General features: G+C 38.9%; 2 protein-coding genes across 3 annotated transcripts; one reads left to right on the forward strand and one right to left on the reverse strand.

Annotated features, from left to right (window-relative positions):
- The first annotated feature begins 472 nt into the window (after positions 1 to 472).
- pug (pug C-1-tetrahydrofolate synthase, cytoplasmic) lies at positions 473 to 14,112 on the forward strand. Of its 2 annotated transcripts, none has more exons than XM_034978195.2 (15): positions 473 to 624; positions 3,122 to 3,320; positions 4,396 to 4,532; positions 5,093 to 5,327; positions 5,782 to 5,893; positions 7,631 to 7,856; positions 8,320 to 8,493; positions 9,053 to 9,218; positions 9,682 to 9,985; positions 10,394 to 10,611; positions 10,918 to 11,128; positions 11,710 to 11,858; positions 12,077 to 12,180; positions 12,564 to 12,849; positions 13,371 to 14,112. In XM_034978195.2, the coding sequence occupies exons 1-15, from the start codon at positions 587 to 589 to the stop codon at positions 13,611 to 13,613; spliced, it is 2,802 nt and encodes a 933-aa protein (XP_034834086.1). In that variant the 5' UTR covers positions 473 to 586; the 3' UTR covers positions 13,614 to 14,112. The 2 variants fall into 2 exon arrangements, with proteins under 2 accessions (XP_034834086.1, XP_034834085.1); XM_034978194.2 differs by lacking the exon at positions 473 to 624 and adding an exon at positions 2,353 to 2,497.
- A 997-nt stretch (positions 14,113 to 15,109) lies between these two features.
- Positions 15,110 to 25,916, reverse strand: LOC117990686 (G-protein coupled receptor Mth2-like). The gene is made up of 8 exons (XM_034978157.2): positions 25,499 to 25,916; positions 24,711 to 24,878; positions 22,948 to 23,066; positions 22,270 to 22,348; positions 20,666 to 20,826; positions 18,402 to 18,540; positions 18,209 to 18,298; positions 15,110 to 17,851 (listed from the first exon to the last, which is right to left on the reverse strand). The coding sequence occupies exons 1-8, from the start codon at positions 25,756 to 25,758 to the stop codon at positions 17,638 to 17,640; spliced, it is 1,230 nt and encodes a 409-aa protein (XP_034834048.1). The 5' UTR covers positions 25,759 to 25,916; the 3' UTR covers positions 15,110 to 17,637.
- Positions 25,917 to 26,312: the final 396 nt, after the last annotated feature.

A 26,312-nucleotide genomic window follows, 5' to 3' on the forward strand; every position in this document is an offset into this window, starting at 1 on the left:
CCTACTGGCCTAAGAGCCAGCGCGTGCCAGACCTTCGTTATTTTAAGCTGAAGGTTTCTTTGCATATTGTCCTCAACACAGGGAGGAACGATCAGCGACTATGAAGTTTGGATCTGGTAGGAGATAACAGGTAATAAAAGTTTAAAACTTTAAGGGTGTCTGGCAGATACTACGTGTCTGGCAATGCATGACGATTTCTAATACTATTCCGAAGAAAATATAAAAAAATTAGACTTTGACGAAAGATTTTTAACACCTGTATTACCTGATACCTCCTAAAGCCACCATGATCCAAACAAACGTTCCTCGTAGTGTACAGTACGCAGACAATACGCAGAGAAACTTAGGTTTTATAAAATAACGAAGGTCTGGCACGCGCTGGCTCTCTATATGTAAAAGACGATCGATACGGTCTACCGTCGTATGTTTATACTTTACCCTACAATATTCTCAGGTGGAACCGGTTTATAAAAGGACCTCGTCAATTAGTGTGCGGCCTGACGCTAACTGAATTGCTTGTAAATTGTGTTACTCATTTATGCAGTTGTGAGTGACAATAAATAAACAATTCGTACCGGCTGTGAACATGTGGAAAACTCAAGAAGATTTGGATTCCGTGCTTTTGTAAGTAGAAATACCTAGATAAACTTATTCCGACTGTTGTTCTAATTTTTGTAACTACAAGTTTAACTATTGCTTAAAATACAGAAATTATTTAGGTTATCCGTGCTTGAAGTAAATATGGCTAGATTTCTTCTTCGTGAAAGAAAATAACTTTTAAGTAAGAATGGTCGGATTTAAAATAAAGCATACCAAATACCTAGGTACTAATGTTTAAATGGACGCGGTCCCGACTACCGTTAGTCGCCCTATATTATGACGATAGGAAGATAATATTAACATCTGACTGCACACCAAGTAGACAGTCTGGTTCATTTAGATTAGCCATTCGTTTGATTAAACCTATAGGCAGGTAGATCTTTGAACGTTCATATGTGATTTAAAGTCTATTATATTTTGTTGAAAATCTGCGGATGTCCAATGTTGAATAGTCCATACCTTCGCTACTAACTTAGCGCCACCACGCTCGGTCCTCAGTCTTCCTCATCCAGATTCCAGCAGCTTCCCACCACCCTTTTATGCGTTGTTTAAAATGCTTTCGATGAATAAAGAAGCTAATTAACGACCTACACAATACACGCATTACATTAGATAATTTATTGTTTATGATAATATTATTTACAGATATTTAGGATCAGGTCAAACTTTTATTAGATTAGATACAATTTTACAAAAGGAAGATGTGTGTTGGAATCATTTTATATATCATTATTGATTTATATTTTATAGTTTAAGTAGGTAGGTATCTAAGCTCAAAATGACGATAAATTTTGTCCGATCATTATTTAAAAATTCTTTTATAAAGTTTAGTACTGAGTGCTCAAGGTAGGTTTAGATTTGTTTTTTATCTACAAGGTATAAGTTTAAAAATTATATTATCTAATTTCATAGAAATGCACGGCAACTCAGTTTTGCGTACCTACCCGCAAACGCTCGCTAGATACCTATAGTACGCGACAGGTTGAAATGGTAATCGGGGAGCCCTGCCCCGCGCTAACACGGTGCGGGCGAGCGCGGGTGACGTGCAGGTGTGCGGTGTGTCCCCCCGCCTCATACCCCGATTGCCATCTCAACCTGACGCGGACTATAGGTGGGCGTCCGCTTGACGATTGATTATTATGATCAGTCAGTTACATCAATCATTTTTTTTTTTTTTCTACCATAAAGCACCATTATAAAATGGTAGCTTTATTGCTACTACCATCTAGCCTATGGGCTAATAAGTAATATTATTCTAGCTTAAACTTCTACTTATGATTAATTTTTAAATCTAATTTACAGTCCAGTAACTGTCCTTAGTTTATTCTAACACGTACTTACAGTTCACTATGTTCTTGTGACCTAGAAGTAATCATATATCATGAGTGGTAATAATTGATGGAGCAGAGTTATACCTACCGATATTATTTTGTCAGCTAGTATCACCGTAGTCACCAGTTTGCACCAGCCACCATTGATTAGTGCAAAACTGACTGCAAAATCTTATAAATAGTCTTGAACATTCTTCTTTCATAATTCTTGAACCCCCATAAAGTAGTACTTATGGATTATGGAGTGGTCAGTCGGTCAGGTACAATTTGCATTGAGGCACACAAATCAACACACAGTGTTACTTACTTACTAAAAATGCGTAGGATTGATACTTGATAGGTACTTCCTAATGATTCCCATATGAAAATTATCTGTATGATGAAAGTTTTTGTTAATTTGTACAAAGCATAAATTAGTTGCTAGCGGTATCGACCCCGGGTTATCTAAGGTGACGGTTGAGGAGTAGACTGATGTATCAATGAGCTAAGTCAGTGGGATTTTTGCTATCTGCCAGTCCACTTGTAAGGATGACGGCAAAATTAATTTCGGGAACTGAAGTCGCTCGGTATGACTACCCTCTGTTGTTATTTTTTTTGTTTCTTTCATTCGAATTTTTTTACACTTCACTATTACGAAAAACATCTGAATAAGTATCAATTTTATAAAAATATCTAAGCTATCTATATTTTTTCGTCAAAATATTTCTCCGACTATTTTTGTTTACAATCTCTCGGACTTGGCCCGGTATCCACCTAAACGGAGCGGAGAGATGTGTACAGTATACCAATCCAATTTTTACCATGAATTTGTCTAAAATGGTTCATTTTGGTGTGATTTTGATTAATTATATAGATATGTACATAGTTCAATCCACGAAGACGCGCCCCACTATTTTATGTGCGGGGAAACCACGGGTGCGGGGAATGATCTTTGCCTAATTTATCTTCTTGTGCGTGTGCCCACATCGCTGATCGGTGCGTATGACTTACGATAGATCTCACAAACTAACAGCTGCATTGTAACCAATTGGGACAAAGAGTGTGGCTCGTCATCGTGGATTGAACTATCTATACGGTATACTTATTATTATCTCCACCTTTTACCGTTAAGTTACATAGAAGTTAGGAACTTTACCAACTAACCTACTTGTTATATTTTGTATGTTGCTTTTCTACTCTTCGTCCTTCAGATCTATCGAAAATGACCTCCGTCAGCAAGTGTCGGACATGCGCCGACTGTCGGCAAGCTTCCAGCCTCGCATGGCGATCGTGCAGGTGGGCGGACGAGAGGACTCCAATGTTTACATCCGCATGAAGTTGAAGGCAGCTGAGAACATCGGCATCATTGCTGAGCATATCAAGCTGCCTCGTGATTGTACTCAAACGGAGGTACTTAATGATTTTACAGACTTAGGGCCCTTTCACAGTTCTTGCGATGTGACGTCGCATGACGCATCGTAGAATTTTACGTCATCGTATAGTACACGATATCTCATCACGTCATCTCGATCTGTCGCGTACTATGTCTACAACGCATCGTGGGAATTTGCATGGGAATCGCATTGAGGTGCGACATCGTTCTTGCGATGCGACGTCTACCGCAAGTGATCCGATACCGATGATCATTCAGTGTCAGGGACGTTCTGAGACTCGGACTGAGAACATTCTTACCAAGCCATTACCAAACATTGAGGCATATCAAGGCTACTTTCAGACGGAAAAAGATCGTGAGGTGTAGGGAATTAAAGTATTTTTTTTTTAATTTACGAGCATCATCGTTCAGTGCCAGAGTGCCCTGGCTGTGCAGTAGCTTGTAGCAATTCGCGGCTTAGCGCAGATGGAATTTCTGAAAATTATTTCATAACAGGTCTACGTGGTTCATTGAATAGGTATAGGCGTACGTTGTATGTTGATGTCAGTTATAATTTCTCCTTTTATTCAAGGGAGAATGATTAACTTTGGAACCATCTCTTTTTTCTGAACGACATTAAAATCCACCGTGGTCAAATAATAATAAAGCATCTAAATCGACTCTTCTTTACCACGCCTGATGAAGCCTCATTTCAATATAAAAATGCCATATTATCTTAAAGTACGCAATTGTGAAAGTTTGATCAAAATCTGTTCATCAAACTCAAGTAATATTATAACAATAGATAATAATTGGTAACTTCTATTTACAAGTATTTACATAAACAATTTAACGATGTTTTTCATAACCGCGATACCCCAGACCGACCTTAGCTGATATGAAACGTTTGTTTTGTGTTGCATGATCTTGAATTGTTAGTTGTTTTCGTTTAATGTAGGTAATTTCATTATTTTATTTCATCATTCACCTGTGAGGATATATTCCAGCGCAAATCTAAGCCGATATTATACAGTCGAGCAAGAAACGGTCATTGATATAAAAATATCAAAGACGTTGAATTTTTTTGTAATGTTTACTTTTCTGTTTTCTTAGTTACTGGCTAAGTTGGCAGCACTCAATGACTCTCCACTGGTTCATGGCATCATCGTACAGATGCCTCTCGATTCCACGCACTCCATGGATGCCACCCTGGTTACCGACGCCGTTTCTCCTCAGAAAGATATTGATGGGTAAGATCACGCATAATCATTTCAATGAATTTGGTTTTAGCAGGCTATTTTCATATTTTAAATTTCTAGCAACCACCCGCCGCGACTTTAATACCGTGGCCTTGTTCCTTGTCTACATTATAAAAAGAACCTCTATGCAACATTTCAGCTTTTTAGATACTTACAAGGTACAAGGGCCGGGCTTTGATGAGTTAGTGAGGGAGTCAGGAGTTCAGGATACATCTTTTTACCGAGATCATAGATTAAAACAGAGGAAAAATCGCCTTTTATTTTCAGAATACCTAAGTCGTCCATGTCCAAGTGATGGTAGCCTAGTGGTTAAAACCTAACCTAACCTAGTAAAACAAATAAAATTGAAAATTGAATTGAAATCAAGATATCTGCTTCCTAGTCGGGAAGGCCTAGAGTTGGATCCCCGGCACGCACCTCGAAATTTTACATGCATAAGTACATAGTTACATGCATTTTAAGCATGGTCAAACCCTTCTCATTCAGAGAGGAGACCCGTGCGCAAAGATGATGATGGTGTAGGTATATTTATTGTAGGCCCTGTATTTCAGATTGAACACTATGAACGAAGGTCGCGTCGCCCTCGGCGATATGTCGGGCTTCATCCCCTGCACGCCCGCTGGTTGCCTGGAACTTATCAAACGTACGGGAGTCACGATCGCCGGCAAGACTGCTGTAGTGCTGGGTCGGAGCAGAATCGTGGGCACGCCAGTCGCCGAGCTTCTGAAATGGGAACACGCTACCGTTACTGTGTGCCATTCGAAGACGAAGAACTTGAGTGAAGTGGTTAGTATTCCAATGAAGTAAAATAAGGCTTTACAATTTTTTACAAGACTGCCCAAAAAAGTAGGTAGTGTAATGTGAGTTTCTTTTACAACTTTATGGTATCGCACTTTCGAATTGTCAAAAGCCTGTAGGTATATTATCAAAGATTTTTTTCGGGAAGTTGTTCTGAGTTCCTTGCCAAATCTTTTCAACAACATTTCTTAAATTATTAATATTATATCCTTACCAAATAAAGTGTAGGTTACAATCTAGGAATAAAGGAGAAATGGCTATCTGTCTAAATAATGTGCAATCATTTGAGGTCATGATAATACTTACGAGAATACCTACAGAATCTGATGATGTGATCTCAGTCTAGTCGTCGTTGCTTGGTTCCATTCAAAACAAATCTGTCAGTCAGTTAGTTAGGTAAGTACTCAAAGTACCCAACCTGTTACCCAACTTGTTTTTTTAGACCAAGACTGCCGACATCCTCGTAGTGGCAATAGGCAGAGCCGAATTAGTTCGTGGATCTTGGATTAAGCCAGGAGCAGTGGTCATCGATTGTGGAATTAATGCCATACCTGGTAAGCATTTCCTTTACTCTAGCATTGTTTTATCTACTTTTTAGATGATGCTCACGACTTCTGCCGTATGAATTAAGGTTTTTTTGAAAATCCCAAGAGAATTCGTCGATTTTCAGGGACAAAAGGTAGTCCATACGGATACGGAATGCAAGCTATCTCGATTCAAGTAGATGATGCATGCACCTTCGTCCACGTGGCATCAGGTTTTAAAAAAAATCTGTAATCTGGCGTTGGCCAACCCTTCCGCTACTTCACATTGATGCAAGACTAGCATGCAATACACACTACCACACAAACCTTTTAAACAACACTCCAATACTCTAACTAAGCACGTTTCACTCTGGCATAGAACTTCCTCAGAAGGTGTTGACTCCACAAGGTCTTCGCAATTGTGCATAATGTGAATTATGCGTAGAACATTAACGTAGAACTTCTGGCAGAGTAACAAAAATAAAACTGATTTTGTTGAGCCATAAAATGCATATTGTAGGCAATAATAATACCTAATAATTATTATGGGTGTTTTATAACAATTCTTTTACGATCTCACGGATAGTAGTGCATGCGAATTCGCTTTGTAAATAAGAGACACGGGGTTCGATTCCTGGTTAGCTAAGAGTACTTACAGTACGCGGCCGAAAGTAATGTACATCGACTTTTAGAAGGAGAAAGCAGATTTTTAGAGCGTTGTCTCTGTCGTTGAGACCGACAAAAAGTCATATAGGTATGAGTGACAGAGACAACGCTCTACAAAGCCGAAATGTCATTCTAAAAGCACTACATTATACTTTCTGCCGCGTATTGTACAGACGAGCGGCACTATTCGATTGCTGCCGTGGTCGCATGTCGGCAGCTGCTGTCGATGGCTGCAATCAACAGTTTAGTCGATTGCAGCCCGTTCGCCCGTTTGTTATACCTAAACTATCTGATAATATTTTTGTATGAAACTTAAAATTATTACCTAATACCTACCTATCATACAATTCGGTAGTTTCTGCTTTTGCTATGGGCTTTTCTTTACGTCTGACTACTGTTTACTAGCTTGTTCCGTAGGTAGAACAAAAGGCGACAAAATAACATACAGATGTTTACAAAATATTTAACGCGTTCAGTGATTTGTACCAACAATCTTTATTAGCAAATAATTATATGTGCACTTGCAACAAGTTCCATCTTGAACCTTTTTTTAAATCTTAATTAGGTCTTTTAAGAAACATTTATTATTTTAGTGCCCATTTTGTTTTCAACAGTGTTGTTTTTTTTTTGACGAATTAAGAAAGTATAAGTAGGTACCTAACATATAAAACGTATTTTACTTAAGTAAAAAACGTTTCTATTTGCAAGTAGGTAATCAATGTGGGTATAAAACGTTTATCAATCTCGTTTACACAAATTGTCTTGAAATTCACTTCTAAAATACATATAAATCCAAAATAATTGTTTACTTAAATTTTTTAACGTAGATAAATGATGGAATTGTTTCGCATTGAGCACTTGAACAAACAATTTAGACAGACACCTTCTTAGGTACTCGAAATCGAAAAGGCAATTATAAATTGCGATTTTTACCGCAATTAGGATATAGTCTCAGAAAAGTTCTTACTGTGTAGTGTTTTGTGTGAACTTTGAATTTATCTGGATAGGTAATTGTGAAGTGCGCCTAATAATATCAGTGATTATCTTCTTGAGATCGTGGTAAAGTGTCAACGAGCTATGATGTTTTTTTTATAATTTAAGACGCATCCAAGAAGAGCGGTCAGCGTTTAGTGGGAGACGTCGCATACTCAGAGGCTATAGAAGTAGCGTCGCACGTAACGCCCGTGCCGGGAGGCGTGGGTCCGATGACCGTCGCGATGCTCATGAGGAACACTGTGATATCGGCGCGGCGTCAGCTTGAGCGTGCCACCGCGCCCGTGTGGCCGCTGCAGACGCTGCGTCTCAATACGCTTACTCCACCGCCCAGGTACCCTATGCATAGAGGATTTGATCAAATCTTAGTTTTTATTTTATAAAATTAGTTCAATATGTAGGTACGGTTAGTTTAGGGAACAAAGGGGCTGGCATTCTTTTTTTAAAGAAAAGCCCCAAATAAAATATAGAATAAAAAAAATCATTTCCCTGCGATATAGCTAAAAAAGGCACAAAAATTGGTAATGTGGTTTTTATCTTGTCTTTTGAGTGTTGACATTAGAATAGTACGCGATAGGTCGAGATGGCAATTGGGAAGGGAACTCTCCGCACACCCGCACAGCCCGGCGCTAACCCGGTCTGGGCGAGCACGAGTGACGGGCGGGTGTGTGGGGCGTCCCGCCGCCTCACACCTAGATTGCCATCTCAACCTGTCGTGGACTATACACATAGTTAAACATCAAATTAATTCCTTCAAAAAAAAATCGCCATACGTAACCGAAGGATTTTTCCCCTAGTGATATCGAGATAGCGCGCTCCCAAAAACCGAAGCACATAAGTCAGCTGGCGGAGGAGATTGGACTTTTCCCGAACGAGGTGTCACAGTACGGCAACACCAAAGCAAAGATTTCGCTCTCTGTCCTTGACCGTTTGCGGGACCAACGTGGTGGAAAGTACATCGTCGTTGCTGGGTAAGTAATTTCTAACTTTCTTAGTTTTGCTACTGGTGATTGCACCAGTTTGTTGATCCGCCACCACCACCAGACCGCTGCCGCCGTAATCGAAATGTTAAATCAGAAAAACCAGTATCGAGAAAATGGCGCTTAAAGTTTTGTGAAAACATTCGATTTTCATGTCTTTCTTTTTTTATACTTTCATGTATAGAGGTATCAAGAAAGATCATTTGACGAACTAGTTATGTAATTAGGAAAACAGCAAAATTAGCTTTTAATGCCATCTCGTTTACCACGGCAGAGCAGTTGATGGTGTGTTGCAGAATTTAATTTTCTTCCCTCTACATTCTAAGGCTGAAATCTATAGAGCGTACTTTGACTTTGCTCAGACTCAAGTTCCAGTTAAAACGAGACATATATAATATTAGCATTAGCTATATAATGCTGTTTCATTTTAACAGTGTCTTAAGTCCGAGCAAAGTGAAAATGCACTTTTTAGATTTCAGCCTAACTCCTTAGTTTAACGAAAACAATCCAACAAGTCAAGCCAAGTGCCATACTTGTGTTTTTGGTGCAGAATAACACCGACTCCACTCGGCGAGGGTAAGAGTACCACTCTATTAGGGTTGGTCCAAGCGTTGGGGGCGCACCGTGGTCGCAACGCATTCGCGTGTATGCGGCAACCCAGTCAAGGACCTACGTTCGGCGTTAAGGGAGGCGCCGCTGGGGGAGGTTACTCGCAGGTAAAAGACAAATTCATCCCTACTAATAATATCATAACTTCGAAAGTGTACAAGCACACTTTAGTTTGCCTTCAATCTACTAGGGAGCTACGGATCGACGTGGTTTTTATTTCATTTTGTATGGATATAGTTTAAAACCTGGAAAGTGACAGACTACTTTTATCCCGGGTAAACAACCGATTTCTGCGGGCTGCAGATCAGTTGCTCTAGATGATTTTTAGTATGGTTATAGTTAAAGACCTGGAGAGTACTACTTTTTATCCCGTTAAAATCAAAAGTTTCCACGGGATTTTAAAAAACCTAAATCCAAGCGGACACAGCAACGGCCATTACCTATCTAGTTTTAAATAAAATTACAGCAGTAGAAAAAAATTATCTTATAATTGAAAAAAAATCGCAGCTTCTTAAATATTTATTGTTCAGAATATATTCACATTTTCAAAGAGATTTCAAAACTACACAGGTTATACCAATGGAGGACTTCAACCTCCATCTTACGGGTGACATTCACGCTGTCACCGCAGCCAACAACCTCTTAGCAGCGCAAATGGATGCTAGAATTTTCCACGAGCTCACACAAAAGGACGGTCCCCTTTACGACCGCCTTGTACCAAAGATTAAGGGAGTGAGGAAGTTCTCCGCGATTCAACTCAGAAGGCTTAAGAGATTGGGTATAAACAAAACAGACCCTGACGCTTTGACGCCGGAGGAAAGAACCAAATTTGCTAGACTGAATATCGACACCAATAAAATTATGTGGAACAGAGGTAAATTAATAAATTTTTATTTCGAATGCTTGCAATCTCTGCAGCCTTTTGTTGAGATATCATTTTTCTTAATTTTGTCTGAACAAAGATTTTAATTTACTTATTACATTTTTAATATAAATTAGAGTTTTCAAACTGAAAATTAAAAAAACCTCAATTTATGCTTTTCGCTTTTTACGGACAAATCGTACCTGCGTCGGTACGGCGTAGGTACGTAACCAATCGGATGCACCAAAAAAAATGCACACGTGACATCATTGGCACGTCTCGCGGAACTAAATAATTCTTCGCATACGGAGTTACGGGCCGGTATACTTGTACCTACGAATTATTGTCTGATTTGTGCGATTAATAATACTTGTAAGTCGTTAAAAAACAAAACTTTATGGTTTCTGCACTTCTTTGCAGTTGTGGACCTAAACGACAGATACCTGCGTAAAATTACAATCGGTCAATCACCTACCGAGAAAGGTTTCACTCGGGAGAGCAGTTTCGATATATCCGTAGCTTCGGAAATCATGGCAGTACTAGCCCTGGGAAAAAATATTGAAGACATCAAGGAGCGACTGGCTAATATGGTTGTAGCGTTGGATAAGAGTGGCAATCCTGTTACTGCTGATGATCTGGTAAGTTTAACATACCTAATATCATTTTTTTACAATAAATTACAAGATTAGACTTAATAATTACATTTTTAACATTGTGAAAAAGGGAATTGAGTAAACTGGTGGTAGGTGGGACTATACCTCACTAGCGAGGGCGTGAATTAAACTGAGCGTGAGTTGAACTTCAAGCACTGAGAAATTTTGGAGCTAGTGCTTAGGCCCGGGGAAGGAAAGAAGAAGGAAGAAAGTTAAAATTATTCGACTATTCTGTGCGCTTTTTCAGTACCTCTGCAAATAGGTAATAAAAACTTTTATGCACATCCGTAGGGAGTAACGGGTGCCCTAATGGTGTTACTCAAAGATGCATTCGAGCCGACCCTGATGCAAACATTGGAAGGGACACCGGTATTGGTACACACGGGGCCCTTTGCGAACATTGCCCACGGCTGCTCCTCCATCCTGGCTGATAAGATCGCCATGAAACTGGCCCGGGCTGACGGCTACGTGGCTACTGAAGCTGGCTTCGGATCTGATATCGGTAAATTTACTTTGCTGGCTCATAGACCCCTGGCCGGGTCTTGGTCTCAGAAGCTGTTAGTGTCACTAATCGCTGTCCTGCTCCGCTTCAGGCCGATCGGGTGTTCTGAAGGATGACAGGTCTTTCCTCACATTAACCAAGCTACAAATATTTTTATTACTAACAATACCACGACTGTATCCACGTGGATTTTTTATTTTTCTCTTATTTTAACCGCTTTCTTTGAACATATTTAGGAGTTTGGGAAAGTCACCTCAGCTCCAAATAGCTGGATGCTTCCGTAGTTTAAATTCTGTCTCTGTGATTAAAGGTTAACCTTTCAATCAAGCCGGACACCATTAGATTGGCTGCATATTTCGCAGGCGTTTCATGTGAATTGCCTATGTCTATCCTCAGGATGCAAGAAAATGTCAGCAAATAATGTCGAAATCAGTTCAGCGGTTTTCAGTCTATTCCCTATTGTCCGGAAGTACCTCTCTCTATTTGTTCTTTTCACGCTTTTATAGGCTTGAAAGGAATAAATAGACAGTGTTACTTTCGCATTTATAATATTAGTATGAATTTGGATTGACTTTGTCCAGGTATGGAGAAATTCTTTGACATAAAGTGCCGCGCGAGTGGCGACACGCCGCACTGCGCGGTGATCGTGAGCACGGTGCGCGCGCTCAAGATGCACGGTGGCGGGCCCGCGGTGAGCCCCGGCGCGCCGCTACACGACGTCTACTTGCAGGTACGAGCTATGCCTTTGTCCAGGTATGGAGAAGTTCTTCGACATAAAGTGCCGCCCTAGTAGCGACACGCCGCACTGCGCGGTGATTGTGATCTTTCATATTTTTTTCTATTTAGGAGGCTCAAATATTACATATTGTTTCATATATCTAGAACATTCTGAAATCCTGCGATTCAGATTTGATAAATATTAAATTCTGAATTATCGTTGTGTTACAGGAAAATCTGGAGTTGCTTAGTAAGGGTATGTGCAACCTGGGCAAACACATCAGCAACGGAAACAAATTCGGCGTCCCCGTCGTCATTGCTGTCAACAGACACGGGTGAGTGCTTCAGAATGTGGTGGTGAACTTGGAAATCCTTGCCTTGACTTCCATTATTAAAGAAAAGAACCGGTCAGTACCTGCATCGTACAAAAATAACACTTTTTTGTGATGTAACCACTAATTCACGGTTTTCGGATTTTCCCCTTTACTTGTGCTACAGGACAATGCTACCTGCCAAACTTCATGATCCCCAGATGATCCCTCAACGGGAAATACCTTATAGGTTTTCATTCCCTTGACGGGTCTTGACAAACAGACAGGCGGACAACGAAGTGGTCTTATAAAGGTTCCTTTTTTCCCTGGAGATGCGGAACCGTAAAAATGTACTTATATATATTTCATTATAATTAGTACATTTCGTTGTAATTAATCGTCACCAGCAACGACACCGATGCGGAACTCAACATGGTCAAAGAGTACGCAGCAAAGAATGGCGCATTCAGAGCGGTGATATGCAACCACTGGGCCACGGGTGGAGCGGGCGCGTTAGAGCTCGCGGACGCTGTGATCGCGGCGTGTGACCACCCCTCGCGCTTCGCCTTCCTCTACCCGCTGCAGATGTCCATCCCGGACAAAATACAGAAGATCGCCCAGGAAATGTACGGCGCCGGACAGATTGAATACACGGATGAGGTCTTGGAGAAGATTAAGGTGTTTACTGAAAGGGTAAGTGTACTAGTGTATCCTTTATAAATTATACTTACCTACTTATTACGATTACTCTGTCTGGACGGTTTCGTCGAAACTCTGTACGTAATGTCATATACTTACTTTGTGCTATAAACTATGTATAGGTACTATACAAAGCTGTGAGGTGTTGTTGGACGCTCGACAGCAGCGAAATCAATGAGATGCGTTTCATTGCCGCGTTCATTAGTTCATTTCATTGTGTTCGTTTCAATGTTCTATACTATATTTAAGCAATTTTTGTATTGAAAATTTATACGTCTGTTCGAAGACATAAATGCAAATAAAGAATAAAAAATAAGCCTATTCCATAAGGAACAATTTGATTCACAGTCAAATCTAATTCACACACATTTCACAAAATGTGTGTGAATTAGATTTATCGCCAGTTGCTTTCGGTATGAGACAATTTGATTAGCAATTCGAGAAGTTGCGGAAGTAAAGTGTGGAATGGTGGGGACTGAAAAATTTGCTCTAAATATGTTAACGTTATTCCACAGGGCTACGACAAGCTAGCAGTTTGTATGGCCAAGACATCCAACTCGCTGACCGGTGATCCAAGTGTCAAGGGCGCACCCACGGGCTTCACGCTGCGCATCAATGACATCTTCGTGTCCGTGGGCGCCGGCTTCGTGGTACCAATGGTGGGCGAAATATCCAAAATGCCCGGTCTGCCAACCCGTCCCAGCATCTACGATATAGATTTGAATACCCAGAGCGGTGAAATTGAAGGGCTTTTCTAATACCGGAATCTGATCCGTTGAAAATTAAATCGAGACTGTCCGCATGTACGATTTTATATCTCCTGCTAAGTTCATTCCCAAATAACACAATGTTGGTAACTTAACGAAATTGGTGTCAAACCGAGCATGTTTTTTATGCCACCTACCCGCATTTTGCGACGTCACATTTAACACGTGTTCATACAAAAACTGTTAGTTTGACACCACAGATTGCACTAGGTGTTAATATTTGTATCTCCAAACTAAATATTATGTGCAGTGTTTATAACCATGTCTTGTGAATTGTATAATATTATAAGTAACGTTCATTAAAGTCTAAAAATAACTATAGTGCGCGACAGGTTGAGATAGCATTCGGGGAGGAAACGTCCCGCTCTCCCGCGCTAACCCAGTGCGTGCGAGTGCGGGTGACGTGTGCGGGGCGTTCCCCCGCCTCATTGCCATTTCGACCTGTCGCGTACTATGCTTAGTTAATAATAAATCAATATTTTGTATTAAACTGCAGTTTCATTGATAACAATTACTTGAATAGCTTTAGCTTAATTGACTGCACTTTTCAATTCGCGCTCGCTACACACACAAAATTAACAGGATACACAAATTCGTAAGAGGGCGCACCGAGTGCGCTTGCACTTGATATGATAGTAAGAGCGAAAAGATTGCTTGCTACATTAAAATTAGAAGTTTTTCACTTTATAATACGCAGCGATGCGAGTGTTCTAGCTCGCACGTTCTTTAGCATCTTAGCTCTGTTTTTTAACAATGAAGCAGAATTAAAATGTAATAATTTTCAAACTTTGTGAGATTTTGTTTCGTGTTTTTTATAGGTTTCAATAAGGTAGCAAATGTTACAAATGAAAAGGCTTTTCACGTGATGTTTTACATATTAAATACCTACCTATGAAATTGTCCATCTCTAATCTCCGGTTCCGTCTCGCAACCGCGCCTTCATGAGATGCGTGACACGCACAACACACGGAAACGTTTAAGTGCGGAAACCAGCCCAGAGCGAAGAAGAGATGCGTGACAAGTCCAATCGGGCAAACGGCCAACGACGGCGCGACACCTTGCGATGGGAATATGAACTTACCTATTGTCCGCGACAGGTTGAGATGGCAATCGGGGTGGGAACTCCCCGCACACCCGCACAGCCTCCGCGCTAATCCGATGCGGGCGCTGTTCGGGTGTACGGGGCGTCCCCCCGATCCATAACCCAATTGCCATCTCCACCTGTCGGCTACTTAAATGTAAATTTTAAAAATTTACTTTTATTCCATTCATCAAATTGATAGCATTGCCCTTGCTGATCCAGTTTTAAAAATTGTAAAATTAAATCAAATATGATTGGATCGAAGGAAAGGCCTTGTGCTAAATCTATCACATATTTACAAACTCAGATAAGTATGTCAACACGCAGGTACGTTCTCTTTGTACGAGGTGGATTCAGACGAGGATCGACGATCTTAGGATGGATTGAAATAAATTTTAAAAAAGACCGTGTATTATTTTTATTTCAACGGGCGTTCTTCAGTACTTATATTTAAGTTTATACTAATAAGTAGGTATTGCATAAAAAGGTGCAATAATTATATTATGTAGGCAATTACTTATTATATAACAGTTCACCATACTTAATTATTGTTTTTAAAATTGAGAATTAGAAAATAATTCGGTATGGCACGTAAGAGTAAATTAATGTAACAAGATTAACTTAAAAAAATCATTAAACTGCTATCGTCAGTTTATTTTTAATTAGTTAAGTAATAGAGTAAACAATAAGTAACACTATAATAATATTTTAATTATACATAATAAAGGTAACACATATCTGTGTTAGCTTTATTATGTATGTAGGTACAAAGTAATAGGTAGGTACAGCATTTAATATTGGTTGACTTTACGTGCAAAGCACAGAGTACTACTTTACCCGAGTCGATTAGAGAAGAAGAAAATGAGAGAGCATGTTATAAGTGAAGCTTTTTTTATGGATGTTTGGGCTCCGCTGCCGCTTGAAGGTAAAATGAGGAAAAACAACACCGTACCCTTAACTTCCCCGAGACGTACGAGATAGCAAGTTCTTATTTTACTTGATTTCTTTGTATTGACTGACTGAACTTACATAGACCGGACCTCATACTCACCTACAGAAAAATATGCGTTCTTTCTCAATACCTACGGTCTTAAATAAATAAATACACACCTACGATATTACGATAGATGCTTAGGTACTGCTTAGACTGCTTAGACCCGCCCTCGCACGGGTAGCTTATTACAATTTTCGTAATGATCTCTAATTTTTTGGAAAATTAAATATAACCTTTGTCACTCAGTAGCTTTCCACTGGTGAAAGGATGTTTTAAAATTAGTTCAGTAGTTCCAGAGATTACTTCCTACAAAATAACTTACAAACTTTACCTCTTTATACAGTTATTTAGGCAGTCATTAAACTTCCTTGACATCAGTATGACGTATGTAGGTATGTATATAACGTACTACCGGGTAATAGATACGCAGAAAACTAACCTTCCAGGTAATGTATTAGGTATCTTTAGATTATGACCATGCACATTGCACAGACCTCGAGGCGTGTGATGAGTTGCCGTACTTGCTATGACACAACGTTTTCTAGTTACCCTTGTTTGTTTTCATGGTATTTAATTGCTAACACGGTCAACTACTATTTATCAATTATTATCAATTATCAACAGTATAGCTACGTACTCATCGAGGTTAATGGAAAAGGTAACCAACCACCTTAAAATTCCCCATAAACGTTTGCAATTAAAAGTTAGGTCCTAATTAATAATAATTAATTGCAGAAGTGGAATTAGGTCCTAGATATTTACAAGTTATATCTTGTTTTTATTTACTTTTTATGGTTTAAAAAATTTATCCTAAAATATGCTCCACGCCACGTCGATCTGTCGCGAACAATATAGGTACCTAGTTTACGACCACTGCGCTTTAAAGTAAGAAGGTAGGTAAGTTTCGTGTTAAAATGACACGAAAACTCATTCATCATCATAGGAAGACTACTATACTCCTGTAAAATAAATATCCGTGCGGTAATAAGTTTGTATGTACTTATATAATTCATTCAAATCATATTCATTCAATTAATCAATCTGCAATAAAAACCGCCCAAGCGTGATATCGACTCCACTCCTTTAATGGAGCGCTGTTCCGAAAATATCACAGACATGGCAGACCTACTTACTTATCAGCGGCCATAAGGTAAACATCGTTACACGGAAGAAGGTGGCCGGTTTAATACGAAAATAGTTTTTTTTTGTATTTACATTTCAGTTAGCTTAGTACGAGTTTGAACATTTCGCAATCCTAAATAAATTTCGTGAATCTGAATAATTTAGTAGGTATACATAGGGAAGTACCTACGTCAGAGTAAAAACATGCACCTAAATTCTCGTTGGACTATAGGTCTAGGTATATCTACATTTTACAGTTAGCGCAGCGCTCCAGCGTAGACTGTAAACATTGTAGCAGTAGTTCTAACGTGACTTTAGTTAGTGTTTGCAATATAAGAAATCTATCAAAGTTATCGAGAAGCGTACAAAGTAAATCTATAACGAGCAGGTCGATCTCGATTCTCGATACGCGACAAATTTGAACGCCTGGAACTGGATTTGTGTTTATTTATGCCAAAATTTTGTTTCGTAAATTACAGCTTTTTGACTTTTTTCACGAGGTTGGTTTATATTAATACCTGCTTTATATCTTAATAAAAATTAATGTTTATCTGTTTATTTGTTACCTATCCGTTCGCGCAACATTCATCCGTCGCGTTGGGTTGAAATTTGGTACAGTTGTCGGCGCTTGCGTAAAGGTTTCTGACACAGTACTATCCAAGTACAATATACCTACAACGCATGTACGACATAAAATAGTGTAAGTAGGTAGGTACCTATGGTACCTACATTTACATTCAGTTCAGTCTCATCTGTAAAGTCATTCATCATACTGTAAAGTCCACCTTTCGACGCCGTAGCGACAGAGCGAGCACCAGCTATTTTGTGAGTGTCTCTTGCAGACCAACGTCAGTCGTGTGGTTCACCACGTCTTCTTCGTCATCACCGACCGCCAGGTAGCGTTCTACGTATCCCGATATGCAGTCCAACCAACCCCTCTTGAACATTGCTTTTATCACGCGTTTTCGGAACACGACGAGCAGCAGAAAGATTAGTAGTCCTTGTAACATATTGAATATGTCTGTTATTACCCTGAAAAATATTTAAACAAAATTATGATAAAATCATTTGATGTTATTTAATATTAGTACCTACTAACACCATAGTTTATAATAATATTATGCTAAATGTGTCGTCATCTTTTAATTTAGTTACCCACTTAAACAGTTTTATATTTAATTTAAGTACATACCTACTTCGGACAAGATTCTGAAGATAAAGTTTTGATACGGCATGTGATGTATTAAATTGTAATATGAGACGAAAATAAAGAATGGAATTTTTATACATCCCATAGAACTGAAGAGAGCTACTAGTTACGATATAAGGGATAGATTCATACTTAAATATTATATACTTATTTTATTTTGATTAACGAAATCTACTTACCAAATAATGTGAGGTTTGCTTAACGAACTGATCATTTCAAAAACCCAAGGCAAGCCCATAATGATAATCATTCGAACAGTCATAACGAACCTGCAATTATAATTAATTATCAGAAAACATGCCGTGATTGTACTTGACAAATAATAATTAATAATAAAAATTAAAAACCATTGAAACAAAATTGAAAACGTACTTATATTTTAGAGCTCTTATGTGAGTACTAGCGAACGAAAGTCGCCACAGGTGAACAGAAATGTAAACAAATATGCAGATGTTTGCAAGGATCAAGATTGTCATGACGCTGTACATATAATGCCACTGTACACGCATGTCTGAAATAAAAAATATAATTTTATATAATAATATGTCGGTAACAAAGAGTGTACCGTGCCTTAAACTAAATTTTCCACAGTACCTACCGCTGACGATGACAATAATCTGTCCGACCAAAGTGGAAAAGGACCAAATAGAACCCAAGATAATTCGTTATACCATAATAAGTATGGTTCTATAAGAATCGAAGTAGGCAACTGGTACTACTGGTACTGGTACTGGTACTTGCCGACCCAGGCCGATTCAGAACACTTCGATAACATAATTATCGATCGATTCGGTAAGTTGTCGTACGATAAGATGTATTTTCAATTCAGAATAACCGTATCGACAAGTAAAGTTGTCGAAACCGAAACCGAATCGAACTTACGTAGATATCGTACGATTACGACTATCAAACGCTATTCACAACAACTTAATCGAATAAGATTATCCGAACGTCCGATAATTTTGGATGATTACTTATCGAAAGCTATAGGGCATCGGATATCCTACGTACTGCGTTAGATACTGTTATTTCGTAAAAAAAATGTTCGGGGCCACAATTTTAAGGAGTCTTAAGAAGATGAAATGAAGACTATACAAGTCTTCTGAGACTTTAATAATTATGCAAAAATAAAAAAATCGGTCAAGTGCGAATCAGACTCACACACGAAGGGTTCCGTGGAATGGTACGGAACTTCCGTCCCATCGTACTAGAGTTTTTATTAATTTTTAACTAGCTTATGCTCGCGACTTCATCCGCGTGGACTACACAAATTACAAACCCCTATTTCACCCCCTTAGGGGTTGAATTTTCAAAAATCCTTTCTTAGCGGATGCCTACGTCATAATAGCTATCTGCATGCCAAATTTCAGCCCGATCCGTCCAGTAGTTTGAGCGGTGCGTTGATAGATCAGTCAGTCAGTCAGTCACCTTTTTCTTTTATATATTTAGATTTTCATGGCGACCATTTTGAAATTTTTATTATTTGTTGTATATTGGCAATAGAAATACACATTCAAGGAAAATTCAACTCTACCTATTATAGTTCCGAGATACAGACCGCTGAAAGACGAACGGACTGTGGAGTAATAAAATCCCTTTGGCACCCTTCGGGTACGGAACTCTAAAAACCGCCCGAAAAATTTACAATTTAAACTTAAAATTGATTGACAGATGCTTGACATCTGTGTGGTATTTAAGAGGATAGCTTTAATAAAAACTTAAAACTGTAGTAGTAACTATATTTCGATGTTTTTCTTTTGAAATCAACAATTTATTAGGTTATCATTTTAAATTATGACTTTAGTCGCCTTCAAGATGATTAAAAGTAATTTATTAATGCTTAACATGAATTTAAAAACAAGTAAAATTTTGGTAAAATAGCATACTTTGTAAATGCTCATGTAACCGCACTGTATTTTATCGATAACGATACCGTAATCGACTTCGAATCGTATCCTTCTATCAAACGTTCTGAATTGCACGACAAAAAAAAATCTATACGAGATCGATACCAAATCGTATCGACACGGTATGTTATCGAAGGGTTTAATGAATGAAGACGATATTACAGAAGAAAATCGGTAAAGTTCTGTGTTCCGTCACCAATAAAAGCTGCCCATGAGAATAAATCGGTGACCAACAAAGTTTTTAACAGGTATTTTTTTAACTTTGGTGGTTTATTGTTTGTTACTAATTAATAATAAAATTATAATTAATTGACGTCAACAAACTCCTATTATATTGTGGTCTAGCAATAACATTAGGTGTGACTGTGGTTAACCGCTAATCCTAATTCGTGGCTCACGTATGTTACGTACACCGTAGCGACGGTGCGTAGCGTATACTAGTCGCAAAATCTCACTGCATGCGGGGCAATAATACGTCTTTCGTTGTTTGCTTCACAACAAAAGACGTTTTATTGCAGCGGGATATTGCGAGGACTATATTAGAAACTAGAGTCACCACTATGTTAGCCAGTGTTGATAAGTAGATATTTCAGGTCCAATATCAAAGACAAGTGACTCCTATATAATATTCTCCGCTGCGTAGTGTACCTCCCGTTTTGTGTATGCGTTTTTTTCAGTACTACCTATTATGTATCTGCCTAAGGTACTGAAAAATACACTTATACTTACTATAGAACCAGCATGTGTTTAATCCTATTCCAGGCTTTCTATGGTAGCCTGGGAGAAAATTGACAATTGCCATTGCTGCTGTCAGAACTATTGGACATCCCCAAGCGTACGCAGCGTACCAGGCGAACGCCTTCCAACCGTAGTCGGAGGTAGTTGGTCGTCTGTAATAAAATCATAATACTTAGTAAGTAATTAAAGCAGGCTAGACAGTTGGAAAACCCGATAGACGTTGAGAAGTTGGGCTCTCAATGTGCTAGAATGGTGACATCGAACCGGAAAGTGCAGCGTTGTTGGAAGCATTCAGGCGGCGCAAGATCGTGGCTTGTGGAAATCCCTACAAGAGATCTATAATCTATCTCCAGCAGTGGACGTCTATCGGTTGATTTTGATGATGATGAGTAAGTTATTTAAATCTTATTTTACGATTATGATTATGTTATACTAAGCGATTACATAATGTGGCGCTTAAATCCACCCATTAGCATTTCTCTGACTAGAATACTGAATATAATATTACCTATACTTAATACTTACCTATATGAATTATTAATAGGTGAGCTATGTCTTGTCTAACCAAAGGTTGTTTGAGTTTATGATAATAAGGCATTACAATTTACGATAGTAGACAACTATGTCTCGTGACGGCATTGTTTGGCAGTTTATTCGTAAAGTGCATGTAGGTACATTGTACACCTTGGAATTGACTGTCTGGCGCCAATAGTTTATGTAAATGTTACGGCTAAAAGCCAAAGTGCGGTAGCTTCTAGGTTTAGCTGTATACAACAAAGTGCGGCCGGTAGTAGTTGGTCAACGGTTGCATTCTACTAAAATAGACTACGCCAAAAGACTTGTTTCATCGTCCCTTTATCCAACTTTACCTATATACCCTTTTTTTTATAACACATTTAACGATTCCTACAATCAAAACCCGTGACCGTCTTAGCTCCTATCTTTAAGACATAATCAATAGACAAAATCTACTCAACCTTCGTTTTGCTACGGATGATGGCGGCTTGCTTCGCTCGCCATCTGACTTCGTGCTTTATTCTAGGAGTGTGACAGACAAGACTGTGTGAAGTCGGGGTGACCAGACTTCGTTCTGGGCCCAATCTGCAATTCGCCAAATTGCAGTCAATTGCAGTTTAGTCAAATGCAACCGGTTACACCTAGTTTTAGCCGTGTATAAATAGAATACACCTGAGTTTAAGCAACGGCTGCACCTACTAAGCCGGCTAAAACTAAAATATTATGTTACCGTAGAGTAGGTTTGAGTTTGCGATTAGGTATCCACCGCACCGTACCCGCGAGTTGTAACCAACGAGCTTACCAATATTAAGTGATTGCATAGCGACTCGATATGCCTAAAGTAGTTATGCCTATGTTTTTTTAATTAGGTTAAAGTAGGTATACTTGAACAGGCAATTGGTTATTTATTTCAGCAAAAAGAAACATTATAAAAATCAATTAACACTGAATCTCAATTACCTAATCTAGTTTTCTAGATGACTGACGATTTACAAGGACGTTTTAAATTGCATGCATCGCCGCGTAACTAGGTATACTTAAGTAGGTACTTACCTACTTGCTATAAATTTTATACTAACTTTAAATTCAGAAGAATCTGTATTGATATCGCGTTCGTCCAGAAGAAGCTTGCAAGTAAAAAGAAGTAAATGAAGAAACCTAAAACAATAAAGAAACATTAAATTATTTACGATGGAAATATTTGTAACTATCAAGATTGGTCTGGCGCTGTACACTACATGTTACGTCCACAACTTAAAATAAATGTTCAAAGTTGCTCTTGAGTTGCCCTTTGAAGAAAGAAGTCTAAAGCTCATTTCATACTACGCAATATAAGTTACATTATAGGTCAAAATAGATATTCAAGGTTACAATAATTCGCAAAGGGCTAAAAAGCTCAATACTCTTTGCTTCGGCCCTACTGATACAACTACAGTTTGGTTTGTAAGCAGATTTGGTAGCTGTATGTAAAATGTAAGTTTTTTAAATAGATACCTTTTTGAATAGGTACCTACTCGTAAACTGTAGGGCATTTTTTTTGTAAGATGTTATTTATACCTATCTCTATCTACCTACGTCACTTTAGCATGCTTAATTTATTATTTGTGCCTATCTACAAATAGGTATCCACCTAATGTAAATAGTGTTATCATATCGATTTCAGCATGTTTCAGGGCGGTTCTATCTATAGGTAGGGTACATGTAAATGATTGCGTGTTCCTACATGTAGGTACATAAAAGGGAAATCATTTACCTACCTCGTGCAGCGCACAGTCCCATATGTGAGTACTCAAATTGCAATTTCAATATACTTAAAATACTGAGTCCAAGCGCTAAACTTGCGCAGAAGTTAATTATGCTCTTTCCTTGTAAGTCCCTGAAACATGAAACACATTTTAAATATCTACGAATAAAAGAAATAGGTACGTTATACAATACAATAATTTTTCTTGTAACCATTCTATTTATCCATGAAAAAAATCTATTCTTATAAAGCCGCATTCACAACACAAAAAAATTGTAAGTGTTTGGCGGAATATTTTGTATCAGTAAGTAGAAGCACAAATTTCCGTCACAGTGGACGTATTTTAAATATAAAAAACCGACCAAGTGCGAGTCAGGCTCGCGAAACGAGGGTTCCGTACTACAATCGTATTTTTTCGACATTTTGCACGATAATTCAAAAACTATGATGCATAAAAATAAATAAAAATCTGTTTTAGAATGCACAGGTGAAGACCTTTCACATGATACCCCACTTGATATAGTTATCTTACTTCGAAAATTGAAAATACTAATTATTAGTTCATGACCACAATTTAATTTTTTTTGTGTAATGTAACCACAAATTCGCGGTTTTCAGATTTTCCCCCGAATGTCTGCTATAAGACCTACCTACCTGCCAAATTTCATGATTCTAGGTCTACGGGAAGTACCCTGTAGGTTTCTTGACAGACCGACAGACAGACAGACAGACAGACAAACAGACAACAAAGTGATCCTATAAGGGTTCCGTTTTTCCTTTTGAGGTACGGAACCCTAAAAAATGGGAAAATGGACATCAAAGAACGGTCAAAATGCTCGAATTTGCGAGAAAATTATTTACGTCGCATACCTACACTACAGCTGCAGCATTCTACCGGTTCAACACGCGAGGCAGTTTTCTTATTGGCACGTAGACACGACTTAGGAGAGAATAGGAGTATTTAACTTCTAGACATACTATTCACACTTATTCTCGTAGAATTTTCAAGATTTCGTCACGAAGTTTTCCATTGCGTTTTCAATTTCATTAAGGCGTGTCGCGCCGCGCGTAATAAGTACAATTGAAATTTTGGCGGAACGCGCAATGCGCCCAGCAACAAAATCACTCGCGATTTGTGTAGTATTTTTAGTTTTATTACTAATGGTATAAGGTACCTACCTAATAAAATTCGGTCAAGTGCAAGTCGCACTCGCACACAAAGGGTTCCGTACCATCGTACAAGAAATAACACTTGTATTTTTTTTAATTTTTGGCGGTCATTTTAAAATTATTTGTTGTTACCTATAGCCGCAACGGAAATACACATTCTGTGAAAATTTCGACTCTCTACCTATTACAGTTCACGAGATACAGCACGAGGAGCAACAGCGGGATCTCAGCTGTGATAGTGACGTCTAGCCCCCAAGGGGGGAGTGAGCATAAGGGGAAGAGTCATAAAATAATTTGTAGGGGTCAACGCGCCCCGGAAAAACGCCAAAAGCAAGTACAAAACATGGGGCTATGGGAGGTGGAGGATTCACGAGATACAGCTCACTGACAGACAGACGGACGGGCGGACAGTGGAGTCTTAGTAATAGGTAAACCTGCCTGTGCGAAGCTAGTATTACGAAATGTATAGGCAATCGGGAAGAAAACGCCCCGCACAGCCCCCGCGCTAACCCGGTGCGGGCGAGCGCGGATGACGTGCGGGTGTGTGGGGCGTCCCCCGCCTCATACCCCGATTGCCATCTCGACCTGTCGCATACTATATGTTACCTCATTTCGGGCAATGCACAGTAAACTATCAGAGTCAAGGTCAGGAACACGATGGATACAATCATACAGTATCCAAGGACACTTTCGTCTATGATTTCTTCCTCCACTTCATCGCATACCACTGCGGATCTCTCATTTGTGTTTACCGTTCGATTTGTTATACAAAACCTGTAAAAAGATTGTTTTTTTTATTAAATCTTAAAGTAGTATGCTTTACTAATACCTATAGTAAAGTTTGTAGGTTTGTGTGATAATCTCCGAAACTACTCATCTCACATCTGATTGCAAAAAAACTTTCATTGATAGATTATCATTTATCACCGTGTGTAGGTAAGTATATCACGCGGACAAAGTTGCAGCCAAGAGGAGTTTGAACTCTGAGGGTTGCATATTCTAAGGCCAAAGCTTCACTGGGTTAATTGTATATATGCAAAAAACAGGATCAAAATCGCTCCATTGCGGTTTTATTCAAAAAATTTAACCAATAAAATGGCCTTCCCTTGGTAGGGTCACATACCTACTCACGTACCACGGAAATCACAAAGTCGGTATTCGGTAACTAGTAACTACAGATATCTCAACATCGTCACCGTCTCATGGCCGCGGCTGTCCAAGGAAGCGCTAGCTAGACGTTGTGAGCGCAGACCAGAGAACCAATATATACTTAGACTCAAGATCGGGCAAAGTTTGCGAGATAATGCAGGAAAGCGGACAGTGGAGTGGTGATATGGAAGGTAGGTGGAACTAAGCAATGCAAGTCGAAGAAGAAGCAATATATACCCACTTACTGTTCAGGCTCAATCTGTGGATCTGATCCAAACAACAAGATCAGTCTCCCATCATCAGTTACCATAAAGTTATAATCCGATTGATTGAAGTGGTAGACGACCTCGCAAGAAAGTTTGGTAGGCGTCGTCATATTGGCGACTATGTCCACGCAGTGATTTTCGACATCTGCCATAACACCCTGGTCTGGTTTACAGCAATACGAGGTGTCAGGCTCGCAGGAAATCAGGCTGATAGCCACGAAAATTAAAACCACTTTCATATTACAATTAAAAAAAATGCTTATTAAATACTTATAGAATCTTGAACACCTGCACTGTGTTAATAAACTTGATGATTTTTTTTAACGAAATTCGTAAGTATTGAAATATTTAAATTGGTGATCGAATCGCACGCCTTGCTATGAAGCCCGCGCAGTGTATACTATTAGCTAAAAGGTGCTTATGCTTACAGTCAGCTGTTATTGCGATTTGAATCACTGAAAATATGTTATTATCAATTTAGTTATGGTGAATGGAATTCCCTTAGAAGTAGTAGGTAGCATAAATATTACTAATTTCTTGCAGAGTTTATACCTTAGTACATACCTTGTATGTCGTTTACAATTTTTTTTAGTAAGTAACCAGACTACCGTAGTGAGTACGAATTTTACTAGTCCGCGGTGAACACTTACATCTTAATAATATTGTAAACAACACCCCAATGGTGTTGTTGACAAGACAATGTTTGTATTGAGTTTTAATAGAAATGTCTACCCAGATCCCCTTGACGAGGCAGCAGAGTATGAAAAAAAAAAATTTGGCTCAAGATATTCGC

The sequence above is a fragment of the Maniola hyperantus genome, chromosome 18 (assembly GCF_902806685.2).
Source record: "Maniola hyperantus chromosome 18, iAphHyp1.2, whole genome shotgun sequence".
In the NCBI taxonomy this organism is placed as follows: Eukaryota; Metazoa; Arthropoda; class Insecta; order Lepidoptera; family Nymphalidae; genus Maniola; species Maniola hyperantus.

Coding starts and splice junctions, on each gene's coding strand:
- LOC117990686 (XM_034978157.2), bottom strand. CDS start 25,758: ATGAAAGTGGTTTTAATTTTCGTGGCTATCAGCCTGATTTCCTGCGAG. Junction 18,541..20,665: donor AAACACATGCTGGTTCTATA/GTAAGTATAAGT, acceptor TTTTTATTTCAG/ACATGCGTGTACAGTGGCAT. Junction 18,299..18,401: donor ATAAGAGCTCTAAAATATAA/GTACGTTTTCAA, acceptor TTATAATTGCAG/GTTCGTTATGACTGTTCGAA.
- pug (XM_034978195.2), top strand. CDS start 587: ATGTGGAAAACTCAAGAAGATTTGGATTCCGTGCTTTT. Junction 7,857..8,319: donor ACGCTTACTCCACCGCCCAG/GTACCCTATGCA, acceptor TTTTTCCCCTAG/TGATATCGAGATAGCGCGCT. Junction 9,986..10,393: donor TAAAATTATGTGGAACAGAG/GTAAATTAATAA, acceptor ACTTCTTTGCAG/TTGTGGACCTAAACGACAGA.